At 28.0% G+C, this 26,268-nt stretch overlaps 1 protein-coding gene across 1 annotated transcript in view; it reads left to right on the top strand.

Annotated features, from left to right (window-relative positions):
* Positions 1-26,268, top strand: part of Nak (Numb-associated kinase) — a 150,304-nt gene that overhangs the window by 82,401 nt on the left and 41,635 nt on the right. The window contains exons 11-13 of the mRNA XM_075359740.1: positions 583-754; positions 4,134-4,238; positions 6,174-6,272. Of these exons, the coding sequence (XP_075215855.1) occupies positions 583-754; positions 4,134-4,238; positions 6,174-6,272 (376 nt within the window). The remainder of the gene's footprint in view (positions 1-582; positions 755-4,133; positions 4,239-6,173; positions 6,273-26,268) is intronic.

Here is a 26,268-nt window from a genome sequence, read left to right as displayed (position 1 = left end):
CTGCAATTTATAAAATTACAGTTCCTTTGTAAAGTTATTATGGGTTTGCAGAGACAAGGAAATCAGTTTCAAAGGAAAACTTAATTATGGATTTGTACATTTGTATTAGTTTTTCAGTTTACAACTGTGAAAAAGTTGACAGACTGCATATTTATTTCGTTTCTTTAAATTACATCCATCTACAACACCTGGATTTTATATGGATTTAAATAACTAACTCTTATGAACATTTTCACTTGATTTCCATTAAAATTTTAAATATATTATTCAATTCCATATTATGTTAGTACTTCCTTGAGATCTAGAAACACTATGTAGATATCTTTATTCTTGTAAAATTTGAGACTGAGAATAGCCTCATTTGTACCACTTATCTTAAACTAAATTGATGTTCATGTATACTATATTTCCACAATCTTTGTTATTAAAATATCTCTGTCTGTATTTTCAGTCCATAAGACAGATGCCTGATAAAACAAATGAAAACAGATGTCTGATGACAGTTATGTGGTAGTTGTTCATAACATTTATTTGTTCCTGTGTTAAGTTTTTATATACAATTCAACAACTACATTTTTTCAGAATGAGCTTGCTGTTGGTGGAGGGATAACTTCTGAAGGTCGAAGTCTGTCTGCAGCTGGTCCTGCAGGATGGAATCCATTTGAAGAGCCTCCAACTACTCCGTTCACTCCAATGACTGAGGATCATTTATTTGGTGCTGAATTTGATAAAATAAAGAGAGGAAGCCAAAGCAGTAAGCAAACATTTCCTCGTTTCTCTATTATGATGCCCCACAAGATTATCTTACCCTGTTGTCTACAATATCGGTAACAAGTGCCAAAGTTTTTCTGGTCAGATTAGATGCTGGTTCCTGCAGGTCTGGTCCATACCTTAACCCCCTGGGTGGGCCTAGTGGTGAACATGTCTTCGGAAATCAGCTGATTTTGAAGTTGAGAGTTCCAACGTTCCAAATTCTAGTAAAGGCAGTTAATGTTTATATGGATTTGAATACCAGATTGTGGATACCGGTTTTCTGTGGGGTTTCAATTAACTACACGTCTCAGTAATGGTCAACCTGAAACAGTACAAGACCACTTCATGTACACTCATACATATAATCCTCATTTATCCTCTGAAGTAATAACCTGATGGTGATTCCCAGAGGCTAAACAGGAAAAAAAAGGTCTGGTCCATACCTGCAGGAATTAAGCTTACAAAATATGGAATGTGGATACTAAATGATATCATATTCATGAAGTTTTTTGCAGACTGTAGGGACTGAAAATAGTCGTTAACAGAGAGAATCCCATACTATAAAGATGTCTCTGAAGTAGTAATGTTTAGTAATGAAACCATCCCCCACCTAATCAGATGAAATATCTGAGAGGAGGAGCTTACTAAAATTATAAAGTTGTGTCTTATGCAGACTTTGGACAGTCTGATTTAATTATTACAGCGTATTTATCCCTATTACTTTTGACAGCAGTTGATTAAATTTACACTAAAAAAGGTCATTCATATATACATATATAAATATTTCCCAGAATTGAAGTAATTTAAACTTATTACTTTAAGGTCAAGTGTCTGATTATATTATCATTGTAAATAAAGGTAGACATTATTGTCTCTGCAGTCTCTCTCACTAAACTGAGTAGTGCGCTTCAAATTTGTATAAATTTTGTCCTAGAAACTTGCAGCACACTTACACAGGGAATATTCTTGTAATCATTGTATACTACATGCCCCTGATCATTATTTCTCAGATTAAGAAATAATGATCAGGGATCGTAAGAAACAAAGAACTGCTGCTACCTATTCTGAGTGTAACATTTTCTTACTCCTTTCTTTTGGGTGTGAATGGATGAAGCAATGACATACAGATCATCATTTCAAAGAAGTATTCTTAATAATAGATTCATTGCACTTTTTATTTTAATGATGCAGTTCTAGTCTCGTTATGCTGTCCCTTATACTTTATCATTTAATTGCATGTTGCCATTATGTTGGTTAAAAAAATTATCTATTTATATGAATGCATTTGATTCTTTTTATAACACTCAATAAAATCATTTAATTGATGAGACTGAGATTTAGAATAAATTGTTGTATGGTTAAAACATATGTATTGTTTTATGAGTTTAAAGGTACAATTAAACATCAAGAAGAGTGTAAGGTAGTTTGTTAAAATTTTAAGATACAGATGTTGACTTACTAAATTTTGAAAGCTACTTTCTAATTTGTCAAACATGATTTTCTAGTATTAAAGTGAATGTTAAAACCATTGTATTAAATATTTATTTATTTAATTTTTTTAGTGAATGCCAAATATTATAATTTTTTCATCATATTATGTTTAATTAACTACATAGTTATCATAAACCATGTTATTATCATGTCAGCTATAGATAAAATTACATTTTTCCGATTTTATAATTTACGTGCATAAGGATAATTAAATTACAATAATGAGAAAAACCTTTGCATGATAACATTGCGTAAAAAAACTGGTTGGTTAGCTTGCATTCCTATATACTGTATGTCTTTGAATTGAAGACTTATCCTGGATTTAGAAAATATTAGGAAATTAATTTGATATGAGTGATAACAATAGCAGATCCATTTTAAATTGAAGTTTAGATGCTTTATGAGTAACTGAGAAAAATAAACGTAAATCTTATTCATTAAGCAAAACTAATAGTACAATGATAAATAATTAAATTAGTACTACCAAAAAATCAATTATTTGAAATAATGAATTCATAGTTTAGCATCCTAGCAGTATATAATGATTATTATCAATAATAATAAAATAAAAATATCACTTGCTGCTTATTTTTTCAAAAATTCACATAATGCTTTCACAGTGTATTCCATCAAATTGCCATTTAACAAATTGACGAGGAAGAAGTAACATCCTTCTTTTACAATTTTTAAATTTAAAAAAAAGAATTTAATTTATCTGATGAAATGGTGAGCTCTGTGAAAGTGTCAATGTGAAAAAAAGTATTTGAAATAAATATAGAAAACAATGAAAATTATGTTAAGTTGGGGAATGTATATTTTTTCATATTGTTATGCTTTAACTGCAATCACATTTATTCTCATTTTCATAAAAATTATTTATTCTGTTATTTTTTGAAAATATTTCACTAACCACGCCTGAATCTCGAAATATTACACTGTCATGAATAACTTCAGGAAGGTTTCTCACTGCGTGAAAAGGGTATTCCTTTTCACTTAGTATACCCTTTCTTTCTTTCTTTTTCCTGTTTAGCCTCCGGTAACTACCGTTTAGATAATTCTTCAGAGGATGAATGAGGATGATATGTATGAGTGTAAATGAAGTGTAGTCTTGTACATTCTCAGTTCGACCATTCCTGAGATGTGTGGTTAATTGAAACCCAACCACCAAAGAACACCGGTAATCCACGATCTAGTATTCAAATCCATGTAAAAATATCTGGCTTTACTAGGACTTGAACGCTGTAACTCTCGACTTCCAAATCAGCTGATTTGGGAAGACGCATTAACCAATAGACCAACCCGGTGGGTTCACTTAGTATACCCTACACAAGACATACAATATGAAAAATAATTTTTTTTATATTCTTTCCTGGAAACTGGTCAGTGTTTTGACTGTTTTTTACTGGTTGTGTTTTGAAAGATTCTTTACAGTTACAAACCATAGTAACTGATTGTTGTTAGCACCAGATGTGTTATCCCAGTATCTTCTGCTATTTTATATACTAGGAAATGTTGATTTGACTCACTAAATTATTCACTCTGAGCAATATGGGATATGTCTATTGATGACAATAACCTTCCTGGATGAGCATCATTTTTTATAGATTCTTGACCAATTTTAAAATGAATGACCCACTCATACCATTGTGCAGGGCTCAGAGAGTCTTCCCTGATAAAAGTCTCTTAAATGATTTTGTGAGATTGATAAAATTTTTGTCTAGCTTAACAGATAATTTCACTGCATGTGTCAAGCAGCCAACTCTAGTGAAGCATCCTTTTTTATCTGCTTACAGAACAATTACTTGTTAATAATAAGTGCTTCTGAGTAGGGAAGGAAAAAAACTGTTGAGTTTTGGTATTATACATTTTTTTGTGATTTTTTTTTATAGGTATTTCAAATGTAAAAAGTCAAGAGAGTTTAGTAATGCAGTTTTCAGAACTAACAACCACTGCAGCAGATGACCCGTTTATTTCAGCACCATTTTCTCTTCCTGGTGAGACCATTATTTATTAAGTTTTTTCATGTGTTTTATGAATTTATTGGTTTTCATTATTTATTACTAAAAAATAATTAAATAATTGAGTTAATAGAAATTACTGTTTAAATCCTGGGATAATAGTTATTTGAAATAGTGAAATGGGTTTTATAATGACCTAACCCTTACAAGTTTTATAAAAAAAGTTTTTGTTGGTCCTTTAGGCATTTAAAAAATATTTAATTTGGTAGCCTGTAAATTGGGTTAATTAAAATTAAAATGGTTTCTGAGTTTATTAATGTATTTAGAAACTGCACAATTTCAAATATAATTTCATATATAGAAAGATAATGATCCCCTGTAGGCAGTAGTTTATCATAACAGTAAAGTGATGTAATTATACAAATTTTGTTAAAAAAAAATAACAAAATTAAAAAAAAAGTTTATTGAATATTTACAGCAATATACAATTAATTTCCTTCAAAGTAGTACTCTCTTTCTCATTGTAAGACTTTTTCCAACATCTGTCCACTTTGAGAAGCATTTCTAGAGTACACTTTTCAAACAGCTTTCAGTTTGTTTTTTTGGATTTTATTGTATCAGATATTTTGTACGTTTAATGGCAATTTTAATTTTGAAAATAAAAAAGAGTCTATGAGTACAGTAGGTGAGAGATGGCACTAAGTGAAATTTTTTGTATAAAACTCTAATTAGTAAATTGTGTAACTTGGCTGGTGGATTGTCACGCCTAAGTTCTGATCTTTGCTTCCTTAAATTATCACCAAGATGATGATTGCTAGCCAGTAATAGTGGTCAACTCTGTCCTCCAGGTAGAAAGTCATTCAGAACAGTGCCTTTGATGTCAAAAAGGATTGTCAACATTACCTTTATGTTTTTGAATAATCTTTGCTTTTTTTATCATTGGCAATCTTCTAATCCACTGTAATGACTGAGACTTTGTTTCCAACTTACTCATACACCTATGTCTTACTTGTCTTATCATTGAAAAGAAGGTTTCATCAACATTGCCTGATTTAAAATTTCTTGATTGAACACTATCTTAATTGCCTTTCTGCTCTTATGTCGAGAGTTTCTGAACAGGCTTGGTGGTGATATGATCCACCGAAATCCCAGTCTTGTCTGCTATTTTGTATTCTGGGGAGACTTGATTTGACCTCGCTAAATTATTCATGTGGAGCAATGTGGGATATGTTTGTTGATGACTATGACCTTCCTGGATGAGCATAATTTTTGATAGATTCATGACCACTTTTAAAATGCATTACCCACTCATAGCATTGTGTGAGGCTCAGACAGTCTTCCCTGATAAAAGTCTCTGAAATGATTTTGTCAGCTTTGATAAAATATTTGTCTAGCTTAACACAATTTCACTGCAACTCTGTTAATTCATCGTAAAAATCATTGAATGAAGACTATGCAAAATTAATGTTGGTTAAGTGGATTGTATAATAAAATAACACAGTTTGAATGCAACTAAGAATTATGATGACATCTTTATTGTGTTAGGTTGACACTGATCGTAATTGAATACTGCGGTACACTAACAGAAAACTTGTAATAAAACATAACCGACCGATGTCATGTCCACTTCGCTAACCCAAATGAACGAGCATACAGAAAAATATCCAACAGATGTAAAGAGTAATTTACATATTTATTTGATTAAAAATAAGTTTACAATTATTGTGACTGGTTCAAATTAATGCTGATATTTAATTTTCAGTGATTTATTTAGTGTGACACCAATAAAACTAAATTTTTTTCTAGGGAAATCTAGTTATTGGATTATTTTGTTTATTGGAATAATTATACCCTAAATAATTATACTCAGGATTAGTCCTGTGTTTTATTTTTAGTTAATGCTAAAAATATTATGTAAAGTAGATTAAGTGGGGTTTACTATAGAGTTATTTTTGTTTTATTTTTTCTTAGTATCAAGACAGAATTCAAAATCTGGTAAACAGTTTACAAAAAATAATTCGTTACCCTCAAGTGGAGCTGTTGGTGGGGGTGGAGGAAATAATGGAGGAGGTAAGACTTAATTTTCAACTTAATAATAATAAGAAAATCTATTTTACAATAATTATTAAATTTTAAAATTATAATTATAACCTGATTATTATTCTCATTAATGGAAAATACTTATTTTAGTGTAAATCATTTTTTTTTATGTAATATATTGTGTTTATTGTGGCCATTTTAAAACAGACAGTGATATTTATCTTTTGTATTTAAATGAAAATTGTTGGTTTAATTAGCTTAGTCATGATAAACGAATCTTCTTGTGATTTGTGTTTTCTTTTTTGTAAGGAATTTTTTGTATATTTTACAAATTTCCCGAAAAGCACAAAAATTACAGAATTTGCTTTATTGATTAAAATTTAATTTAAATTAACTGTTAATATAATTATCAACAGATATGTTTGTATATTGTTTCACATTTCTAATAAATATAACTATGTTTCCATTTTAAGACATAGACTGAGTAGGTAATTTAATTAATGAAACATTGGAAAATAATAAATAGTTAAGTTAAAATGTATTTAAATTATTAGTTTTATAGAAAAATGAATAATTACTGTATGAATTAAATGTAAGATTATTCAAAGTTAAAAATACTTAAATATATAAAGCATTTATAATATATTAAATGAAATGAATTTACAGATTTCATATTTAAGTTAGTGTGAATTTTGTAAGTCAGCAGCAGTATAATAAATAATTATATTATTTAATTGTAGCAGTAATTATATTTATCAGGTTTCCCTTATCAGGAAAGTTTTAAGTATTTATATGTATTATAATTCATAATTTTTTCTTTTTTTTCACAATATGTGAAATTAAATAGATTAATTACAGAACCCCGCCTGGGGCCTCATTGTAGGACTTGGTTAGAGGCAGGCAACTGTTATGACCAAGACTCACCTGGGTCATCTTCGTTAGGTTGGGTTGATGATGACACCTCCCGTAGCTAAATTATGCTTAATTGCGGATCTGGCTCTAGGAGGGGTGTACATAAAACCAAAGGAAAAAATTATGGAATCCTATTTAAATCTTTTAACAATTGTTTAGAGTTGATTTGTTTTTGTTAATATTGGACAACTATTTATTATGAATTAACTCATCACAAGCTCTTTGGAAAATAATCTCTTTGCTTGTAATTGCTACATATTTTTTTAAGCATATGCTGCATAATGCTATAAATTTCAGTAATTACCACATATTTTACAATTATTGTCATATTTTAATAGATACAGTAATATAATTTGCAAATTTATTGGTTTATTTTACATTATTATTATTTTTTTATATTTTTTATGAATACTTTTATTATTGAGTTTTATTTTGGTTGTAATGAATTTGTAAAGATGATGAGAAATAAATATGTTCACAATCTTCAGTAAATTTTAAGGATTTTTTTTTTTTTTGAAAATAAAAGATAAAGTAGATGATAAACATTTGATTCAGATTGTAACTAATACTGTTTGTTGTCTAGGTATAACGGGATTCAGGATTTGGTAGTTTTTACCATTCGTTAGAACAAATAAGTCATAAGCTGTAAAATTAATCTTCTTAGAAAAAAAAGATATATACATATATATATATATATATAATATATATATATATATATATATATATATATATAAATAAAATTAAACAAAAAATATATATTTTAGGTTATTTAATTACTTATTACTTTAATCACCTTTTCATTTAACAAATACATCTAGGAATGAAAAAAACATTGAAAGAATAACACTAATAAAATTTTGTATAAAAAAAATAATTTTTTTTTTTTTGTTTAAAATTTTGATGTCCTTAATGTAATTGTTTATTGGTTGATGAAGTTGATAAGTGCTCAGAAATAGAACATTATTTGGTTAATAATTTTTATTAAATAGGTCTTTATGTACTTATTGAAAAATTAATACATGAGATTTGAAAAATTAATGTATATAAGTTTGTTTATTGGAATAAAAAATTACTAACAAGTTTTTATTATATAAAAGGTTGTATTTTTGCAAAAGTTTAAAGGTGTTATTTAATTGAAAGTAGGTTAAATACATAGCAGTTCCACTGCAAACTAATAATAAACTATGTTTAAAATGTTGTGTTCCAAAGCTGGATAGAAGCAGGATGTATTAATGATTAATATTTTCAAGAACACAACTCTTTTTTTTTTGTGTTGGCTGGCTTAGACTTAAATATATTTATTTGTTGTCAGTACTTCTACTTTATTTAATAAATAAAAATATAATTATTTGTAACTTTTTAGTACTATTATTTGTTAACGTTGGTTATTACTTTTATTTTTTATAAATTATTTTATTTTTATGTAGAATACAAAACTGCTTTAAAAAATTTTGTGAAATTAGAATTATTAAATAAAACACCTGCAAGTGACAAGTTTCTTCCAAAATATATTGTTTACTTTTTGTGCATCGTATATGCATATATATATTTTTTTTTCTCAAGGGTCATTCTATGAACAAACATTTATAAATTTATTATTATGTAATAATAAAATACTAATGTTAGTATTTACATTATTTTTCAGAGAAACTTTTGACAAGCATTTATCACTTTTCCTTGTGAGATTTTGTATTCCATCAACAGAATTCTTTGAACTGATCTTTGAATGCCATCTCAATATCTGAATTGTTTATTGTGACTTTAATTCTTCATTATCATCAAATTTTCTTCCATGTTAAGCAGATTTTAACAGGCCAAAAGGCAGTAGTCTGATCATGCCAAATCGAGACCATAGCTGGAAGTAGTAATAGTAACTAACCTAATTTGGTGTTTGTGTCTTGTGTTAGTTTGGCAGTATGATGCAGGCATTGACATATTGAAGAATCATTTCATTATTTAACAATACACATTGTTTGGTGCAAAAAAATTTCAAATTGGTATCAACAGGTTTCAAATTGTTTTTCAGCATTTCTAAATAAATTAAACTTCCAAGTATGTTGAACTTCCAAGTAGTCGCAAAGAATAGCACCTGTTATGTTCCAAAAGACAGTGAGCATCACTTTGTTGGCATAAGACTGTATTTTTAATTTCTTCATTACTCTAAATCCAGCTTGTTTTTACTTTTTACTCTGTTATTCAATTTCTGGTTCATATTGGTGCATCCATATCTCATCACAGATATTAGTTAAAAAAATACCTCGTTCTGTAGATCAAAATGAGTTTTCAGTTCTGTAAAGATATGTAATCTTGATGTTTTGTGCACTTCAGTAAACATTTTCAGTATTCGATGAGCAGCATACATCTCTTAAAAAATTTCAAGTTACCGTGAATAATCTTATGCAGTGTATCAACAATTACACTGTATTCATGACCTATTTTTCCACAGTGATGAAAACCATTTGTTCAACTTTTTTTCCAAAATTTCTAACACCATTACTCAGCATCCAGAATGTACTTCAACAGCAAAACGTTTTTGATCAGTTTTAAATTTATCTATTCATATATAAAAACTTCCCTTGTTCATGCAGTTTACACTATAACTTTCGTTTGGTGAAAAATATCACTGGTTTTACTCTTCAGGTAACAAAAAATGAATAACTGCAGCTTGTGAAGTTGATAATTTTATATTCATGTTTATATGTGTATTGAGAAAAAAAAATGTATTTGGTTTGCAATCAACTACTTGCTTTGTACCACAGACTTGCATTAGCGTTGTTGATCTTCACATAGATGAACAGTAAAACTAGTTCCCACTCCTCATGAATTTGTCTGGTTAGTTATCTAATGATTCTAACGTATTTTACTATTATTAATAAGATGAAAATTTAAAAAAAAATACCCAATATGTTAAATAAGCATGATAAAAACATATATTTAGTTGCATGTTATATAAATTAATTATGTTATGTGCATGTGAAGAATGTATGTGTGTGTTTTATAATAAAAATGATTTATGATTATTTATATGCATGAGTTCAAGGATTAAAAATGTATAATTTTGTATATATTATTACTTCAATATTATATGGTATGTTTATTTTGAAAGTTACATTTCTTCCGGAGTAGTGTTTGATATTTTGCTAAAAATAAGATTACTTGTTATAAATAGCATTATTATAGTAAAATGAGATTTTGTATAATTGTTTAGTATAAGTGAGTCATATAATGCTGCTGAACAAAGTATATTTTTTGTGTAGAATGTGTTGTTATATAATCTTTGGTTAAATGTAATAATAAATCTAAACAGTATTTTTTAAGATTATTTTTTTATTACATAATGCATAGAAATAAAATATTGGCACCAAAATAGATAATACTTGCGTTCAAGGTCAAAACTTTATTATGATTTATTTATGTTAAAAATTTCAGTTTGTAATATACTCCACCGATCTCTGTGTAGAGTGGTAGAGTCTTGGCCTTTCATCTGAAGGTCCCGGGTTCGAATCCCTATTAGGCATGGCATTTTTCATATGCTTAAAAATCCCATTTCGATATCCAATGCACAAGCTTCAAGCTTATGTGGTAATATCAAGAAAAAAAAATTTCAAAATTTATTTATGAATTGTGACAACTTTATCAATATATTGTTTTTTTTTATTAATTTTATATAAAAGTTTTTATCTCTTATACTATATTAAAAAAATAATTTTTGTGTATATTTTATAATTCATGTAAAATTATCTAACTGAATATGTTTATGTTTAGCTTAAACCATTATGGATTCAGCCCTCATTGGTTATTTAAAGGGTGAAGGTATTGTTATATCAAATAAATGAACTGACCATATTCCACAGTGTTTTTTTTAAACATTTTGTCACAAGTATTAGGCAAGTCATTTAACAGTCAATTGATGATAATTTATGTTGAGGTTTTGTTTTCATTTTGTTTGAAAACACAATTTCATTAGTTTTAAGATTTTTTTTAATATGAAAGTATTTAATATTGTATATATAAAAAATGTTTTAAAAAAATAAAATCATTCCAGTACTGGATAGAAAAATTTACATGTATGTTCATAATACAATTCAAAATTTCAAAACAGAAAACAATTTAGAATAAAATGACAATTAAAATATTATGTTTTAAAGTAGTTATAGAATTTAATTCCAACTGAAGAGCAGAATACCGTTGAAATTAATATGATTGTTATAAATTAATACATATACACGTATGTGTGTGTGTGTATATAAAATGTTGAACGAACACTGTAATTAGATAAGTTAAACTTACCATTTTAATCTCCAGTAACTAGTTTTTGTGGTATCCTGTATGTTCAGTTGGTATTAAATTCTATATCTATTACATTAAAACATTCTTTTAATTTTTATCATTTTATTTGAAATTTTGTTTATATATATATATATAGTTCAACCAATAAATCAGTCATTAATGCTTATATTAAATTATATTCATACTATAATGTGAAATCAGCCAATTGTAAAATATTCTTAAATAAAAGTTAATTATTCAACTGTTACGTGATACTCATCATCCACACCCATTTCGTGTTTTACAGCATGATATTTATGTTATTTTAGAATTTGTTTTGAATTAGCAATAATTATGAAAAATAAAAGACTGGTAAAATAAGTTTTCTTATTGCATATTTTTTATATATTTTTGCAACCTTAATAAAAAACAGTCTTACATGTGGTCTGTAATTCTGTTCCATGTATGCTTCACTTCATTGAGTATGTGTGAATAGAAATTAATTAATAAAAATTAAACATTTTAATATCACTTTGTCTTATTAAAAAACATGATTATAGTCTTATACCATATATTGGTCAATTACTCTACAAGAGAACAAATTAAATATATATATTTTTAGGCAGTAGATTATTAACTCATTGTTGTGGTATCGATTACATATGTCCTGTTTGAGTATTTGTGGTGAAGCGTAATGTTCTCCTCTCGAGTTTCCTTTCGTGCGGAATGGTTTCCAAGTAGCCTGTAAAAAAAGTAAAATTAACATTTTAGTACAGTACCAGACTACAGGATTGGTATGGTCGGAGCATTAACTAGATAGGCATTTGTACAGCTCATATCACTGCTAAATAACAAATCTTTCTATGAGTGACTTGTAGATAGCATTAGAAGAGACAAAAGCGACAAGGTGCAGGTGTCATATAACTCGCTAGTGGAAACAGGAATACTGGGCAATGGGGGATTTGTAATGCACAAAAATTACATGCATTAATCAATGTTGCAGTTAAAATAATTTGTATCTAATTATTCTATATGTGTGGCTATAAGCAGCCCAAACTCATGTATGGGGCTGTAAGCCTCATAGATCTACAAAATTAATAAAAAAAGTAGCTATATAATTGAAACCTTTTCATTGTAGGGGAAAGAACAGTGGATAACATCAGTTTGTCAATACTTTGCATTTAATAATGTGGCATTTTATATTCTCCCTGGCAATTTTTCATTTTTTAACTCTTGGTTTCCTTTTCTTTTTGAATTACATATTCTACAACTGCTTATTTTGAGAGTAAATAGACATTAAGCCGGCTTGATACGATCAAAAATTTCCTGAAAAAATGATTCTTTCTTTATATAATTTTTTCTTAGTATAGCACTAAACGTATACATTTTATCTTCTTCAGCTTCAAGTAAAAGACATAATAAAACATTTTCTATAAATAGACCAATATATCCAAAATGCAACTTTGAATCTTATATGTGGGAAACCACAATGACAAAAATTGACTGTAGTGAGACGGTTGTTAGTAAACATTTTGTTTTTATTTTATAAATGATAATTACCATTTAATAGTTAAAGTCAGATGATAAAATTTTTAAACATAATTCAGTTATGTAGATAATTGAAAACTTTTATTATTTCAGTTAGATGTATGCTTATTGTAAATTATATGATAGCAATCACTCTAATATTAATATTATTTAAATCACTCTAATAACAAAAAAGAAAACAGAACAGCAAAAAATTAAATAAATTTATTTTAAATCAGCTGTTGTCATTCATTGGCTTTGTCTATTAGGATATTAATTGTGTCTTGAATTTCCATATTACATTTTTAACATAAATGTTTCCCTACTTGAAACTGAAGAGATTTGAAATATTAAGTTCCTTTCTTCCAATATTTTTTAAATCAGTTATACTATACTGTCTGTATTTACACTGTATTTATTTAGTTTTAGAAAAGTGTTTGGTAAATGTAGTAAATATAAAGTCATATAAAAAACACAAACCTGAAATTAGTATAATGGACCAAAATTCAACCATTTTATGGTTAACCCGGCTAGTTACATAATAACTGTGTGCTGTTCTGAAGTTTCTGTTGAAATACAATAATTAATCACATGAAGGAGAAAACTTCAAACAAAACACAAATAGTAAGTTAGCCAATTTTTCTTTGATTTTATTTGCATAACATCTTTTTTACAGCTTCAGCATTTATCTTTTTTTGTTAGAAGCTTAACCCTTTTGCTGGCAGAAATGGTTTTACAGGCATATCTGAAAAGTCTCAGGTTTTGGTATGTGCCAGAAATCCCAGCCCAATTTTTACAAATTTGCAGAACATTCCTTAACAACTCATAGCTTATTTATTTATGAACTAAATTAGTTTTTTTTTTGTTTTGTAGGTAATAAATTACTCTAAAATATACTGAAAACAAAATTTTAATAAGCATGCACAAGAAAAAAACTTTATATTAAAAAACTGATTTACCAAAAATATTATTTAATTTTTATTTTTCTTCAAAATTTAAAAATAATTCTTTGGAGTCAATTCATACACACTAGAAGAAAGTACACATAAAATTGAACACTTCCACAAGGTTTCATGACTTTATTGCAGTAAAAACAAAGTTATAAATTTTCAAAGTTTTTTGGCAAAATCAAGTAATTCAAATCACATTCAAATTACTATAAAGCATTGAACATTAACTGAAAACTAATAAAAATATGGCTTAATTATCATAACTTAGCTGTCACTCGTTGCTTCTTGAACAATTTTTGTTAGAAAATACTTATAGAAAAACATATTTACAAAAAAAAAAAACAAAGTGAGATTTGTGAACAAAAGGAGTTTAGCATGTATGTTCTGGAATGCAAATAGGTAGAAATCCCTTCTTATTCTTTACACAAATAAAAGTACTTTTTTATTTTTCCTCCTTCCTTAGTACTACATGCACTGCATACAGTAGTCTCTTTCTCTTTTTTTTTTGGTAATTTTTCCACAAATTATTTCAGCTTACCCGTGTCCCTGCCTCCCAACATTCAATTCAATATCTGATATAAAACCACTCATTAGCTACAGTGAATTTTAATCTACTCTGGTTTATTTGGTATTGTATTTATATAAAATATAAATATTTAGTACCATCCTTGACAGAAAGTCAAATGTTATTTTTTCCAGAACTTTATGCTTTTTCTGTCATATTCGTAACTTTGTTTCCCCCCTCTTCTTTTACCCTTCGCTCATTTCCAGCAACAGAATTTGTTGACAACTATATGACAGGTTTTTTTGGGGCTTTTTTGTTTGTAGCCTAGTAACAGTAACTCTTTTTTCCTCCTATATCTTCTTTCACCATTAGAGTAGTACTTTGCTTTTACATCAATAGGAATATTAGATCTCAGTGTGCTTGTCAAAAATGTTAGTTTTCTACATAATTCCTTTGCTAATTTATTGAAGTAAAGAAATTATTGACAAAAATGTGATGACTGTTTTATTACAACCATATGGCCTAGTCCCTTTTTCTTTACCTGTTTTCCATTGGAGCCTTTTGCCCCCCCCCCCCCTCAGTACATAAAAATATACAAACAATAGTGTATGACAGCATCACAGAGAGCCCATAATTTGACACCAAACCTGTGATGTTTGTTGGGCATATATTGCATTAAAGTATTTTTAGATTTAGTGGATATCATGCTCTATTGATAGGCACTTGCCAGGAGTAATGTTTTGATACATGGTTCATATGCTCTGTCAGTGGAAGGAACATGCACATGGGTCATAATTTTGTTCTCTTAGTTTTGGCGTGTGAGTTGTGTCTACCAAATGGAAAAAAGTATATATTTTTGGTGAACATTCACCCACACCAACTACACAACTGACTAGGACCTGTCCACCAATAGCTACCTATTGTGGGTTTATGTTTGTACACATGAATGCTTGCATTTCTAAAGTAGGCATTAACTGTTGAATCTCAGGGTGGACAATACTTGATTCCAGTTTATTCTTGGAAAGAAAATGTGTTAGTAGAAGTGGGATCACTGGTTTCATTAACATTTTTCCAATCAATAACACTGTCGTCACAAAAATCATTTTGGTTGTCATTACTTACATCTCTATAACTAGCTTCCTTAGGCCTACTCCTAGACCTGTGTATTGGTAGAGTTTGTTCAGTTGAAATGCCATTGCTATCATTAAACGATAGTAAATGGTTGTTAGGCCTACTTATGTCCAGTGGGAACCTGATACCTGAAGGTTCAAGATCGTTCGATGGGTCGTAATCTGTATTATTCACAAACGAAGAAGACTCATCCTCATTCTCAATTTCTGAATAATCACTGGAAGGTTCTTTACTTAAAAAAACACACTGCTCAATAACAATAGTTCTCACATAGAGGGAAACAAGCCCTTTTCATTTTATAAAACTAAAACAGTCATAGAACACTTGCCAGTGTAAACAAACAAGTAAACAAACACTAACCTTAGCACAGACACAGCCTAACCAAACAAAGTTCACTACCGCTATATCAGCTGACAGCCAACTTCCACAGCCATTAGATTTCATTTACATTACAAACAATGCATACTATATTAAACGCAAATAATGGCATAATCAAAAAAATTGTTTCCTTCAAATATTTTGATGTTAATATAGTACTAGTTTAAGTTTGTTTTGATATTGAAAAAAAGCTTTTTTGAAATGTCTATTTATATATATATATATATATATATATATAATATATTAGGGACATATATGCTGGGATTTTTGTGTCATATTTTGCACATAAGTAAATTCTTCGGAAGTTGGGATTTTTAAGATATATTTCAACGCCCATATACAAGAACACTGGGAATGACAGTATTAGCTGTAATTATAATATCAAGTACAATTAATTTAAATAGGTATTTATTTTTGTGTGTATTTACTTACTGGTAAATTGTTTTTTCTTAGATTATACTTAAAAGTCTTAATTTCCACAAGTGTTAGTAATAGTTACAATGCCCTTTATTTTGACAATATTTTCATTGATGTTGAAGTGTTAGAACGTCCAACCCTTTTATCGTCTTTGCGAATCTTCTTGAAACTGTACCATTCATAAACAAACTCATGGTATTGACATAAAATCTTTAACATAACATTTAATTCAAATCCTTTACTTTTGACATTTTCAAACAAAATAAATTGCAACTCATAATAAAATAATATGTCCTAATTATTTGACTGCCAGAATAGAACTATGCATCAATATGGCAGAAAATGTTTCTATACATTATAGCAAAAGTGACAGTGCTGCCATTATATGGGTAAAAGACGAACTCTGTTGAAAAGACATATTGTGCAGAATTAAAAAATTCTTGTTTAATTTTTTTAACACCGCTCATATTTAGAGAACTGATAGGCAGATTTCTTTTTAGAAAAGTAATAGAATTATATCAGACATTGATTTGACTCTCATCTATTAGAAGGAGGGTCGTATCAAATTTGTCTGTATGTAGATAAATTTTCTGCTAAGATTTAAGTAAACGTTGAGGATTCAAATTCTTTTATTCAACAAATAAAATGGGTATTATGGTGGTGGAAAATGGCAAAAGCTAGGTTTTCTGAGAAATGCGATAAAACATTGGCCAGCTTTCATGTTTTAACCCGTATATCCATATGAAAATAATAAGTGGCATGTTTGATATTTATATACCTGGAGGATATGTTGAAACAGTTTTCAGTTAGATAAATTAAAGGTATTATATATGTAGCTAGAGAAATTTTAAGCTATTGTGTTGTAGTTTTTACACTTTTCTGTATCATATCTTTCATTGTAATTAGTGATTTATATGCTTGTGACAATATCATCAGTCATTAGCCAGTATGCATGGTACTGTGACAGATATTATTTATAAGTGAAAAATTAAATTTAAATCATCACTATTGTTAAACATAATTGTAATATTGTAGATAAAAATTGTTTGAATAGCTGTATTACGGAAACTTGTTGCTGTCATGTAAATTTAAATAATATTGCATTTTAAATAATTTTTACTATAAGTAGTTTTTTTTAGCAGTAAGCCAAAGAGATTGTTTTATGTGTTTCTATTGAATTTTTGAATGGGACCATGGGTAGATCATTAATTAATAATTAATATTTTTTATTTTTGTAAGTATATTTTGTAACTAAGTTTTAATAAATAGTATTATTTTTTCAAGTGTTATATATTTTAATGAATTTTAAGATCATAATAAAAAGCATTGTAGGAATTGTAAATAGTATACAAAAATAATAATCTTTAAGTTACCACTTTTTCACTGGCATTACTTTTTTGTGTAATTAGACTGCATTATAAAATTTTAATTTGTTCTAAAGTTTTGAATCGTGTAGCTTTATTTAATATAATCATGTTTATTTTTAATTAATTATTATTGTATTAATTTTTAAATAATATAACTATATCATTAATAGTTTAATGGTGTAGTTTTTCTGCTTGTAATCTTAATTTCTGCTTAACCAATTCATTTTATACTTTACATAAGGTAATTTTTACTTACAAACCTGGTTACAATGTATGTATTTTTCTTCAATACATATTTTTCAGTAAAAATGATTTTCTCTTCATGATTACATTAATGGCTGAACCAGTAATGAAGAAAATATGAAAATTTGCTGTTAACACAATCATAGGCTTTTTTTATCAGAGATGATACATTTCTTTCCAGAGATAGATACGATTTCAAGAGGGTGACATCAAATTTTTTTCTTTAATGGTCAGCTCTCTTTTCCTCATTTACATTTTGCTAATGAAAGCCATACGGTATATTACAATCTTTTACAGTTGTATGTGTTTAGATTCAGTTCAGTCCCATTTTCTTTTTACAGTCATTAGAGAAATTTTGGCAAAAAAAATTATATCCAAGCTCTCAGCATTTGAACAATGTTGTAGAACCTTCATACCTGCAGTATTTTTTTAACACTTTACGCACCATGTGTATATATTTGATACACATTAAAACTTTTATCCAGCCTGTGTGTATCAATTTGACCTATAGGAATATTTCTATGGAGCCCGGGCCTAATTTTATCAGCCCAAAACATTTTTTTTATAAAATAAGTTTTAATGGTTATGAAATAACACAATAAATATGTAAATTTCATGTTTCTGACAATTGGGCAATTTTTAACAATGAGTAGTGTGTGTGTGTGTGTGTGTGTGTGTGTGTGTGTGTGTGTGTGTGTGTGTGTGTGTGTGTGTGTGTGTGTGTGTGTGTGTGTGCGTGCGCAGGCTGCAGTAAAAATCTGATCATTTTTATGTAACAATTTTTATGAACTAAGTTCTGGTTACTATTCTCTATAACTGAATAAATTTGCTAACAATTTTTATTTTGTCTGTTCTCAAGTTGTCTACCCAAACTAGAAAAAATTTTCAAATACTTCTCCATTACACTTTTTTTAATACAATCTCTTTATCCTAAATTTATAAAAAGAACTATTTTTCATTTCTAAATTTAAAATAATGACAATTATAAAAAAAATTGTAAACAAGCAAAATCTTGATAATTATACAGTAGATTGTATAATAATACAAATATCAATTCAGAATGATTTATTAACACAATAAAAATAAAAATATATTGTTTTTATTTTAATTTCGTTTAGTTAACTTATACATTTTGAAAAAAAGTCCATGCACATAAAACTTTTCACCACAACCTGAACAATGTAACCGCACTTGAGGTGTTCTTCGTACAGCAAACTTTCAGTCCTGGGATTTTGAAAGAAGGGTGTAGCAAGCAAAGCAGTTCATCTTCCTTGTGAGAGTTCAATCAGTTCATGAACCTAATACTATTAACTGAAATATTAAATACTGATTTATTAACTTCTGTAGCATTGTCAGAGTTTATTTCATGTTCTGCTAACATCTCTCCAAACCTAACTGCACTAACTTTATAATTTACATACTGTTTGTAAATGATATGGAAATTCATAATAGTCGAATTCAGCAGTTTTCTATACTTAACTCCTCGTCTCAGGGTACTAGAATATGATCCTATCTGGTTCGATATGTCTATAGAAGTTTTGGCTCCATTGTAATCGAGTACAGTTGATTGCTTTTTAATTACTTCCTTTTGGCGTTGATGGCTTTTTGGTCTTTTTGATTATACTATAACAATTTCTGGTGGGCTTTTAGTAGTGAGAAACATAACTTCCCTCTTGTTCTCCATTTAGCAACTATAACTTTTGTATTGCTCTTCTGTGCTATAATTTCACCTTTTCAGTTTTGACCACTCTACTGAAGAAGTTGTATGTTTTCTTTTATGCCTGAGAGTTCCAACTTAATATAATGTTCGTCCTTCATCAAGCAAAGGAATTTTCACTGTTTTTGTTTTCCTTACCAGCATATACTTTTAGGTTCCACGTATACCCACCTTTCAAACATAATTTAAATACATTTATGCCATATTTATGTTTTTTATTAGGTAAATACTGGCGAATGGAAGTTTGTCCCCTAAAGGGGATGATACTTTCATCAATACACATAAATAACTTCATCTGCATTTATGGCATTGTGAAAGTTTTTCTGTAATATTTTAAATAAGGGGCATGATTTTTAAAAGGCGGTCTTCTTTATTCATCTTTTCATTATCTGATACATGAAACATGCTCAAGAGAGCCTCAAGTCTATTCCTTGACATCACTTTTGACACTATAGAATGTTTTTTGACCAACAGCCCTGCGATTCAGGGCTAACATGTAAACCCATCCAAATAATTAAACCTAACAAGTTAATAATTTCATTTGTATTAGTATCAATCCAATTAGCTACAACAGAATTAGGTTTATCAATTTCTTGTACAATGGTTGACATTATGTCAACCATTGTACAAGAAAGGATTATATGTAAGAAAGGATTATATGTAAGGATTAGAAAAATTGAGTAGCAGTCAAAAGTAGTATTATTGCCTGACTATAAACTCTGTAATGTATTTCTGGATTAATTTTCGGTCTAAAGTCAAATTTATATGAGTTGTCATTTACTGATCCCCAAACTAAGTTATCTGCAGTTACCTCAGCATTAGCAGCTGGCACGTTGAAAAATAATTGCCGAGCACGGGCACGTCATGAGGATGAACTTCATCATTTCATGTATTCAAGCTCAGTATCTCATTTCTTTATTGGTGTGTAAGGAGGATGAATTTCATTACTTAAAATTGCATCGTCAAATTCAATATTATTATAAACATCATCGTTGGATTGAAGAGCTGCTTCAACCTTTGCAAAATTGAAATCTGGATCGTCAGAAACACTAATATCTTCAAAAATACTTAAATCAGAATCATTACTTTCCAATGTATGACGAATTTCCTCAAAATTCATTTTTAAATTATTAAAACTGAAAAACGCTATTAAAAACAATATCAAATGCAAGGTACAACAACCATAACCTGAAAACATGCATTACAATAAAATCTGTAGTGCTGCCCCCACTGTAGGTCTTTGCAAAACAATTTTATAGAAACTTTACTACAGCCCAGTTCAAAGATAATCAATGTAGAAGTTACGTGATACTGGGTATATTATTGCTACACAGTGGATAAGAACATTGAAAAACATGAGAATCAAATTGATACACACAGCCTAATTGTAAAATACAATGTATCATATTGATATGTATAGGGTGTGACATAACTACAAGACAATTTATTTGGTCCTTAGGGAAAAACAGCTATTTTATTCCTGGGGCTTAGTGTTAAAATGCATGCCGTTGTATAACCATTTAGCAAAAATAACACGTACAGCTTGTTACATATTTCATGGGCTGCTGTTAACAACTTGTGCAATTTTTTTATTCTTGAAGGTTGATTTTATTAATTCTTAACCTTTTTGGTACTGCTGTGGTGCTTATGGGACTGTAGTAAATTGTTCACACAGACTACAGTCACGTAAACTCGTTTCAGAATTTTATTGTTTGAGTACTATCATCGTGTTAACACAACTGTAACTCTTTCACTGTTATGTCTCTGTTGGCCTTAAAAAAAAAACTATTTGCACTATTGATAGCTCATTTTATTCAATAAAATTATGTTACATGTGTTCTAAAAAGCTTAGGTTATCTTGAGATACACATTTTTATTTTTTGGGTGGATCTGTTTCACTTGAAATTGTAATTGGGGTTTCAGATTCAATTTCTGTTTGTTGTTGATTATTAGAAGTTGATGTAGTTTCATTACCAATAAATACGCTAAAACTAACCTCATTCACAGACCTGTTATTATCATCATGAAAAGTATTACTAGAACATTTACTTTCACATTCATCTGATTCTTCATTTACCAAAATTTTAATTATTTCACTTATTTTATATAAAATTCTATGATTTGTCCATACAAGAAGAAGTAACAAATCCTGGAGACAAATATGACACATCTACTTTGTTTATTAACAAAGTTTTTAACCTAGTCTGTGCATGAATTAGGATTTATTATCGTTAGTCCCGAAAAGCCTAAAGGTTTCTCAACTAACTGCAGTTTTTTATATAGATTATCTGCTGAGAGGGAGAATTAGTATTTATTTTTATTAAATAGTATGAGGTGTATCAAGAAATTAAGTCTATTTTATTAAAAAGTTCACATAACTTTCAACAGAATAGTTTTATTATTACATAAAAGAACAAACGAGAGAACTACTTTTCTACATAGTTTTCAAACATCAGCTCCACCAGTGAAGATAACCACTGTTGTACAACATTTTTCAAGTTGGCATCATTGTCTCTTGCTTGTGCTGACAAGCAAGAGATCACTTGATGGAGAAACAATTTTTTATTAAAAACCGGTTTGTAAGTTATATTTTCTGATATACAAATCTGTTTTTAATAAAAAATTAATTTACAGTCTGATTAGTATTATTTTACAATCATATAAATGCAATTCACCTGTCATCATGTATTCTGAAAAATATGAAAATTTGATGCAACAATTAAAGAAATAAATAACCCCACTAAAAATTTTTTAAGAATAACCAAAAATTTAATAACAAAATACCGCAATATTTTAGATTACAATAATAATTTAACATGTCACTCTAGATTATATCCTTTTGAACCAAGTGCACCTATATTAACTGGACTTCCGAAAATACATAAACTGGTATACCTATGCGACCTTTAATTAATTTTATAACCTCTCCTTCTTACATTATCTCCAAAATAATAGATAAAACACTTGGATGAAAATGAATTTAGATTACAAATATAATTTAAAGAATGGATAAAAGTTTGTAAATAAATTAAAAGGCTTAAAAGTTGGGGATAACACAGAATGGTTAGCTATGATGTTAGTAATGTGTACCCTAGCATACCCATAGATAAAACAATTAACATAATAAAAAATAAATTAATACATATTCACAAAGACCCTTTATTTATTGATAATACTATTGTTATTAGAAATATATGCCAACAGAATTATTTCAAATTTGATGATAAATATTATACTCAAGAAAATGCCTTGCCTATGGATAGTTTGAAAACAAAATTGTTTATGGCATTACTAATGTTTATAATATTTTACTATGGACTAGGTATAATATTTTACTTTTACTAGGTATGTTGATATTTTTGTGGTCTATAATCCTGTTACATATAATGAACATTAATAATTTTGAACAAATTAAACTTTTGCTATAATGAATTGAAATAAATTACTTAAATGTTAGTATCAAAATCAACAATAAAAATAAAAATACTCATTTCATAACTTCAGTATATAGAAACCCACAACCAACAAAACTACTGTACATAGATATTCAAATCATCTGTGGTCACAAATTAATACATATACAAACATGGTTATTAGAGCAATTAATTTCACAAAGTATATTGAAAATTAAATAAAGAAATAGCTATTACAAAACAAAATGGTTATAATGAATCTTTAGTTGGTAATATATACAAAAAACAAATGTCAAAAATTAACAGTAATACATATTTAATTACAATAGAAAACACACAAAAAATTGATAAATATATGTACTAAAATATATTTAAAATATGTATATACTCATAACATTGTTGAAAATATAACAAATGTTTGTGATAAAAATATATTTAAACCTGCACACCAGACAAATAACCATTTAATAAAACATTTGAAAAATAATAAACTTATTCATATGGTTTATACAATCTGAGTGGAATTTATAAAATAAAATGCAACGGGGACCATATTTATATAGGAAAAACCACAAGGTCTTTTAAAACTAGATTCTATAAACATTTTAGATATTATAAAAACTAGTTTTCTGTAGTAAGTAAATTTAATTTGATCAGCCTTCAGAGTATGAGGATGACACAATTATAAAAGCTGCTGTAGATAGCAGCACTTTTTCAGACATTGTTAATTTCTAATATTTAAACTGTACAGTTATGTGCAGCATTAGCTAGTTACACTACATACATTTTTATTTTATTTTAATTTTAAATATAATATAAAAATAATTTTTAATTTTAATCTGTAATTCGATCTGAATATATATATATATATATATATATATTGATATAATAAATACATACAATAATACGTATAATAAATACAATAAATATATATATAAATGTATTTATTATATCAAATTCTTAATAACCATTTTTCAAGCATTGACAAACCTTAAAAAAAATAGTATCTACACTCGGTAAATCTCAAAAATAGACATTATAATGCAGTAATAGAATGCAGAATTTATATGCAGTAGAGTATTAAGCTTTAATAAAAAATTTCATCAGTAAACTAGAAAAGAAAGAAAAATATTAAGAAAAATCCTACAACCCAAGAAAGTAAACAATAAATTTGAATTTCATATTAGATTGAACAAAGAAAAATTTGATAAACTGCAAACCATCTCAAAATAATAAACTAAAATTGTATGGTCTTATCTATAAATTAATATAGAATTGCAAAAACCCTGCCCTTGATGTTTTGTGAAAATTGGAGAATACAAACAAATTGCTCTAAAGAAATTGAGAAAGGTGTCCGTAAACTATAAATTAAAAAAGAAGAAATACACAGTCCAGTCCCGTCTGAAAAAACCACTGAAATATAGAAATACTGGAATGGGCACTAGCGATAGAAATCCGTGCCAACAAAGCTAGCTGATTTAGAGGTATACCTCTCTTTGTCTACAGTCCGTTCAAAAAGTTTGTGACGATCTCTCTCATCACAAATCACAAGTTATCTTTCATAATTCAAGTTATTGTAGAAAGATTTTATAAAAACATTTATATGATACAATGATTAACTCAACATTTATTTAATATTCATAAGCATTGAAATTTTTCTATTAATTAAATAGAATTATGAGATTTTATCACTATATATTAACTTCTAAATAAGCAACCAATAAATAGTGATTTAAGAGTAAATTTTATAAAAATTATTGACTGATATTTTTAATACGATTATTTTATAACATAAACAAACAAACAAACAAACAGAGTCAATGAGTAAGTGCTGTATTTACATACACAATCATGTTGCTATGATAGTAAATGTTTCATTCACTGTAAAAATAAAAATGATTAAAATCGTGAACAATACAATTAAGTTTTATGGAATCACTTTCTGAATGGACGGTACGTTAGGTACAATGCGCATGTGCTGCACTGTGCGACAATGACAACTACACCTCTAAATAAATCTATCTGTATCACGTTCATTTTCTGCTCACGTTGGACATAGACAGTGCCCATTCCAGTATTTCTATATTTCAGTGGAAAAAACAGTCCAAAGTGAAATAGTTCTGTTTGTGCAGCCCACAGTGACTTATAAAAAAAAAGCTGTTATCATCCAGTGATCTGTTCTACATGATTCATTCCTGAATTTGGGAAAAGGAAATTTCTTATTGGGTTGAAGAATTAAAGGGAACTTGGAAGCTGAAGGTTGGAAATTTTTGATCCCTATTGTATAGACAAAATTAAAAGAAAAAAAAGAATATTGCCATATGAGAATTGACAACTTTTGCTACTAGGATTGTAAAAGTATTAAGTGCAAAATTGATCGAGTAGAAGTTACCAGAATCTCAAGCTTGACATTGTCATAAAAATATGCTTGTATTGAATGTTAAAACCACTTATTTTTATTTATAGATAAAGATAATATATTTTTACAGAAACTATAATTTTTTTTTATATTTGCCTAATTGATTTTTTTTTTTGTGAAAGATAAAATTAGTAAAGAATAAAATTAGTTTATTTTCCTAAGAGTTAGTCTTTCTTTCATTGAAAAATATTTCCTTAACCTTTGTTACATATGATTTTAAAATTCTTTACAAAGATATTTATGTTGCTGTATGTTCATTTATAGGAGAAAGTGTTTTTTAAAGTCTAATGATTGCAATTTATAAAATAAATTAAGGTTAAATTAAGGTTTTTCCAGTTTAAGTATCTGACTTAAAAATAAGCCTTGGGGTTTACCTAGTATATCTGTTTGGTCTTAAAATATTAATCTGATATCGGAGAATACTGTAATTATTATTTACACAAACTCTTAATGAATTAATTCATCCTCCATCTGCAAATCTTAGGAAAAATGTTGTTTATTATTTCATGAATATTACCAGCATATTCTAGTACAAAAGTGATTTAAGGAATTTTAGTTGCCCCTATTGTTTGCCATTGAATTTCCTATATTTTCTTTGATTTAGAAATGATTGGTTTGAAAAAATTTGATTTATATATTTTTAAATCTAATTAAAATCTTTTATGATTTAAGTTCTTTTAGTGAATTGTATTTCTGAGTTATAGAAAACAGACAGTGACCTTTTAATTTTTATTTTTAAAAGTCAAGATGTCTTCCTATGTGACGTAATAAGTAAATT

Source organism: Lycorma delicatula, chromosome 3 (assembly GCF_047948215.1).
Source record: "Lycorma delicatula isolate Av1 chromosome 3, ASM4794821v1, whole genome shotgun sequence".
In the NCBI taxonomy this organism is placed as follows: domain Eukaryota; kingdom Metazoa; phylum Arthropoda; class Insecta; order Hemiptera; family Fulgoridae; genus Lycorma; species Lycorma delicatula.
This window is presented reverse-complemented; position numbering and strand designations above follow the sequence as displayed.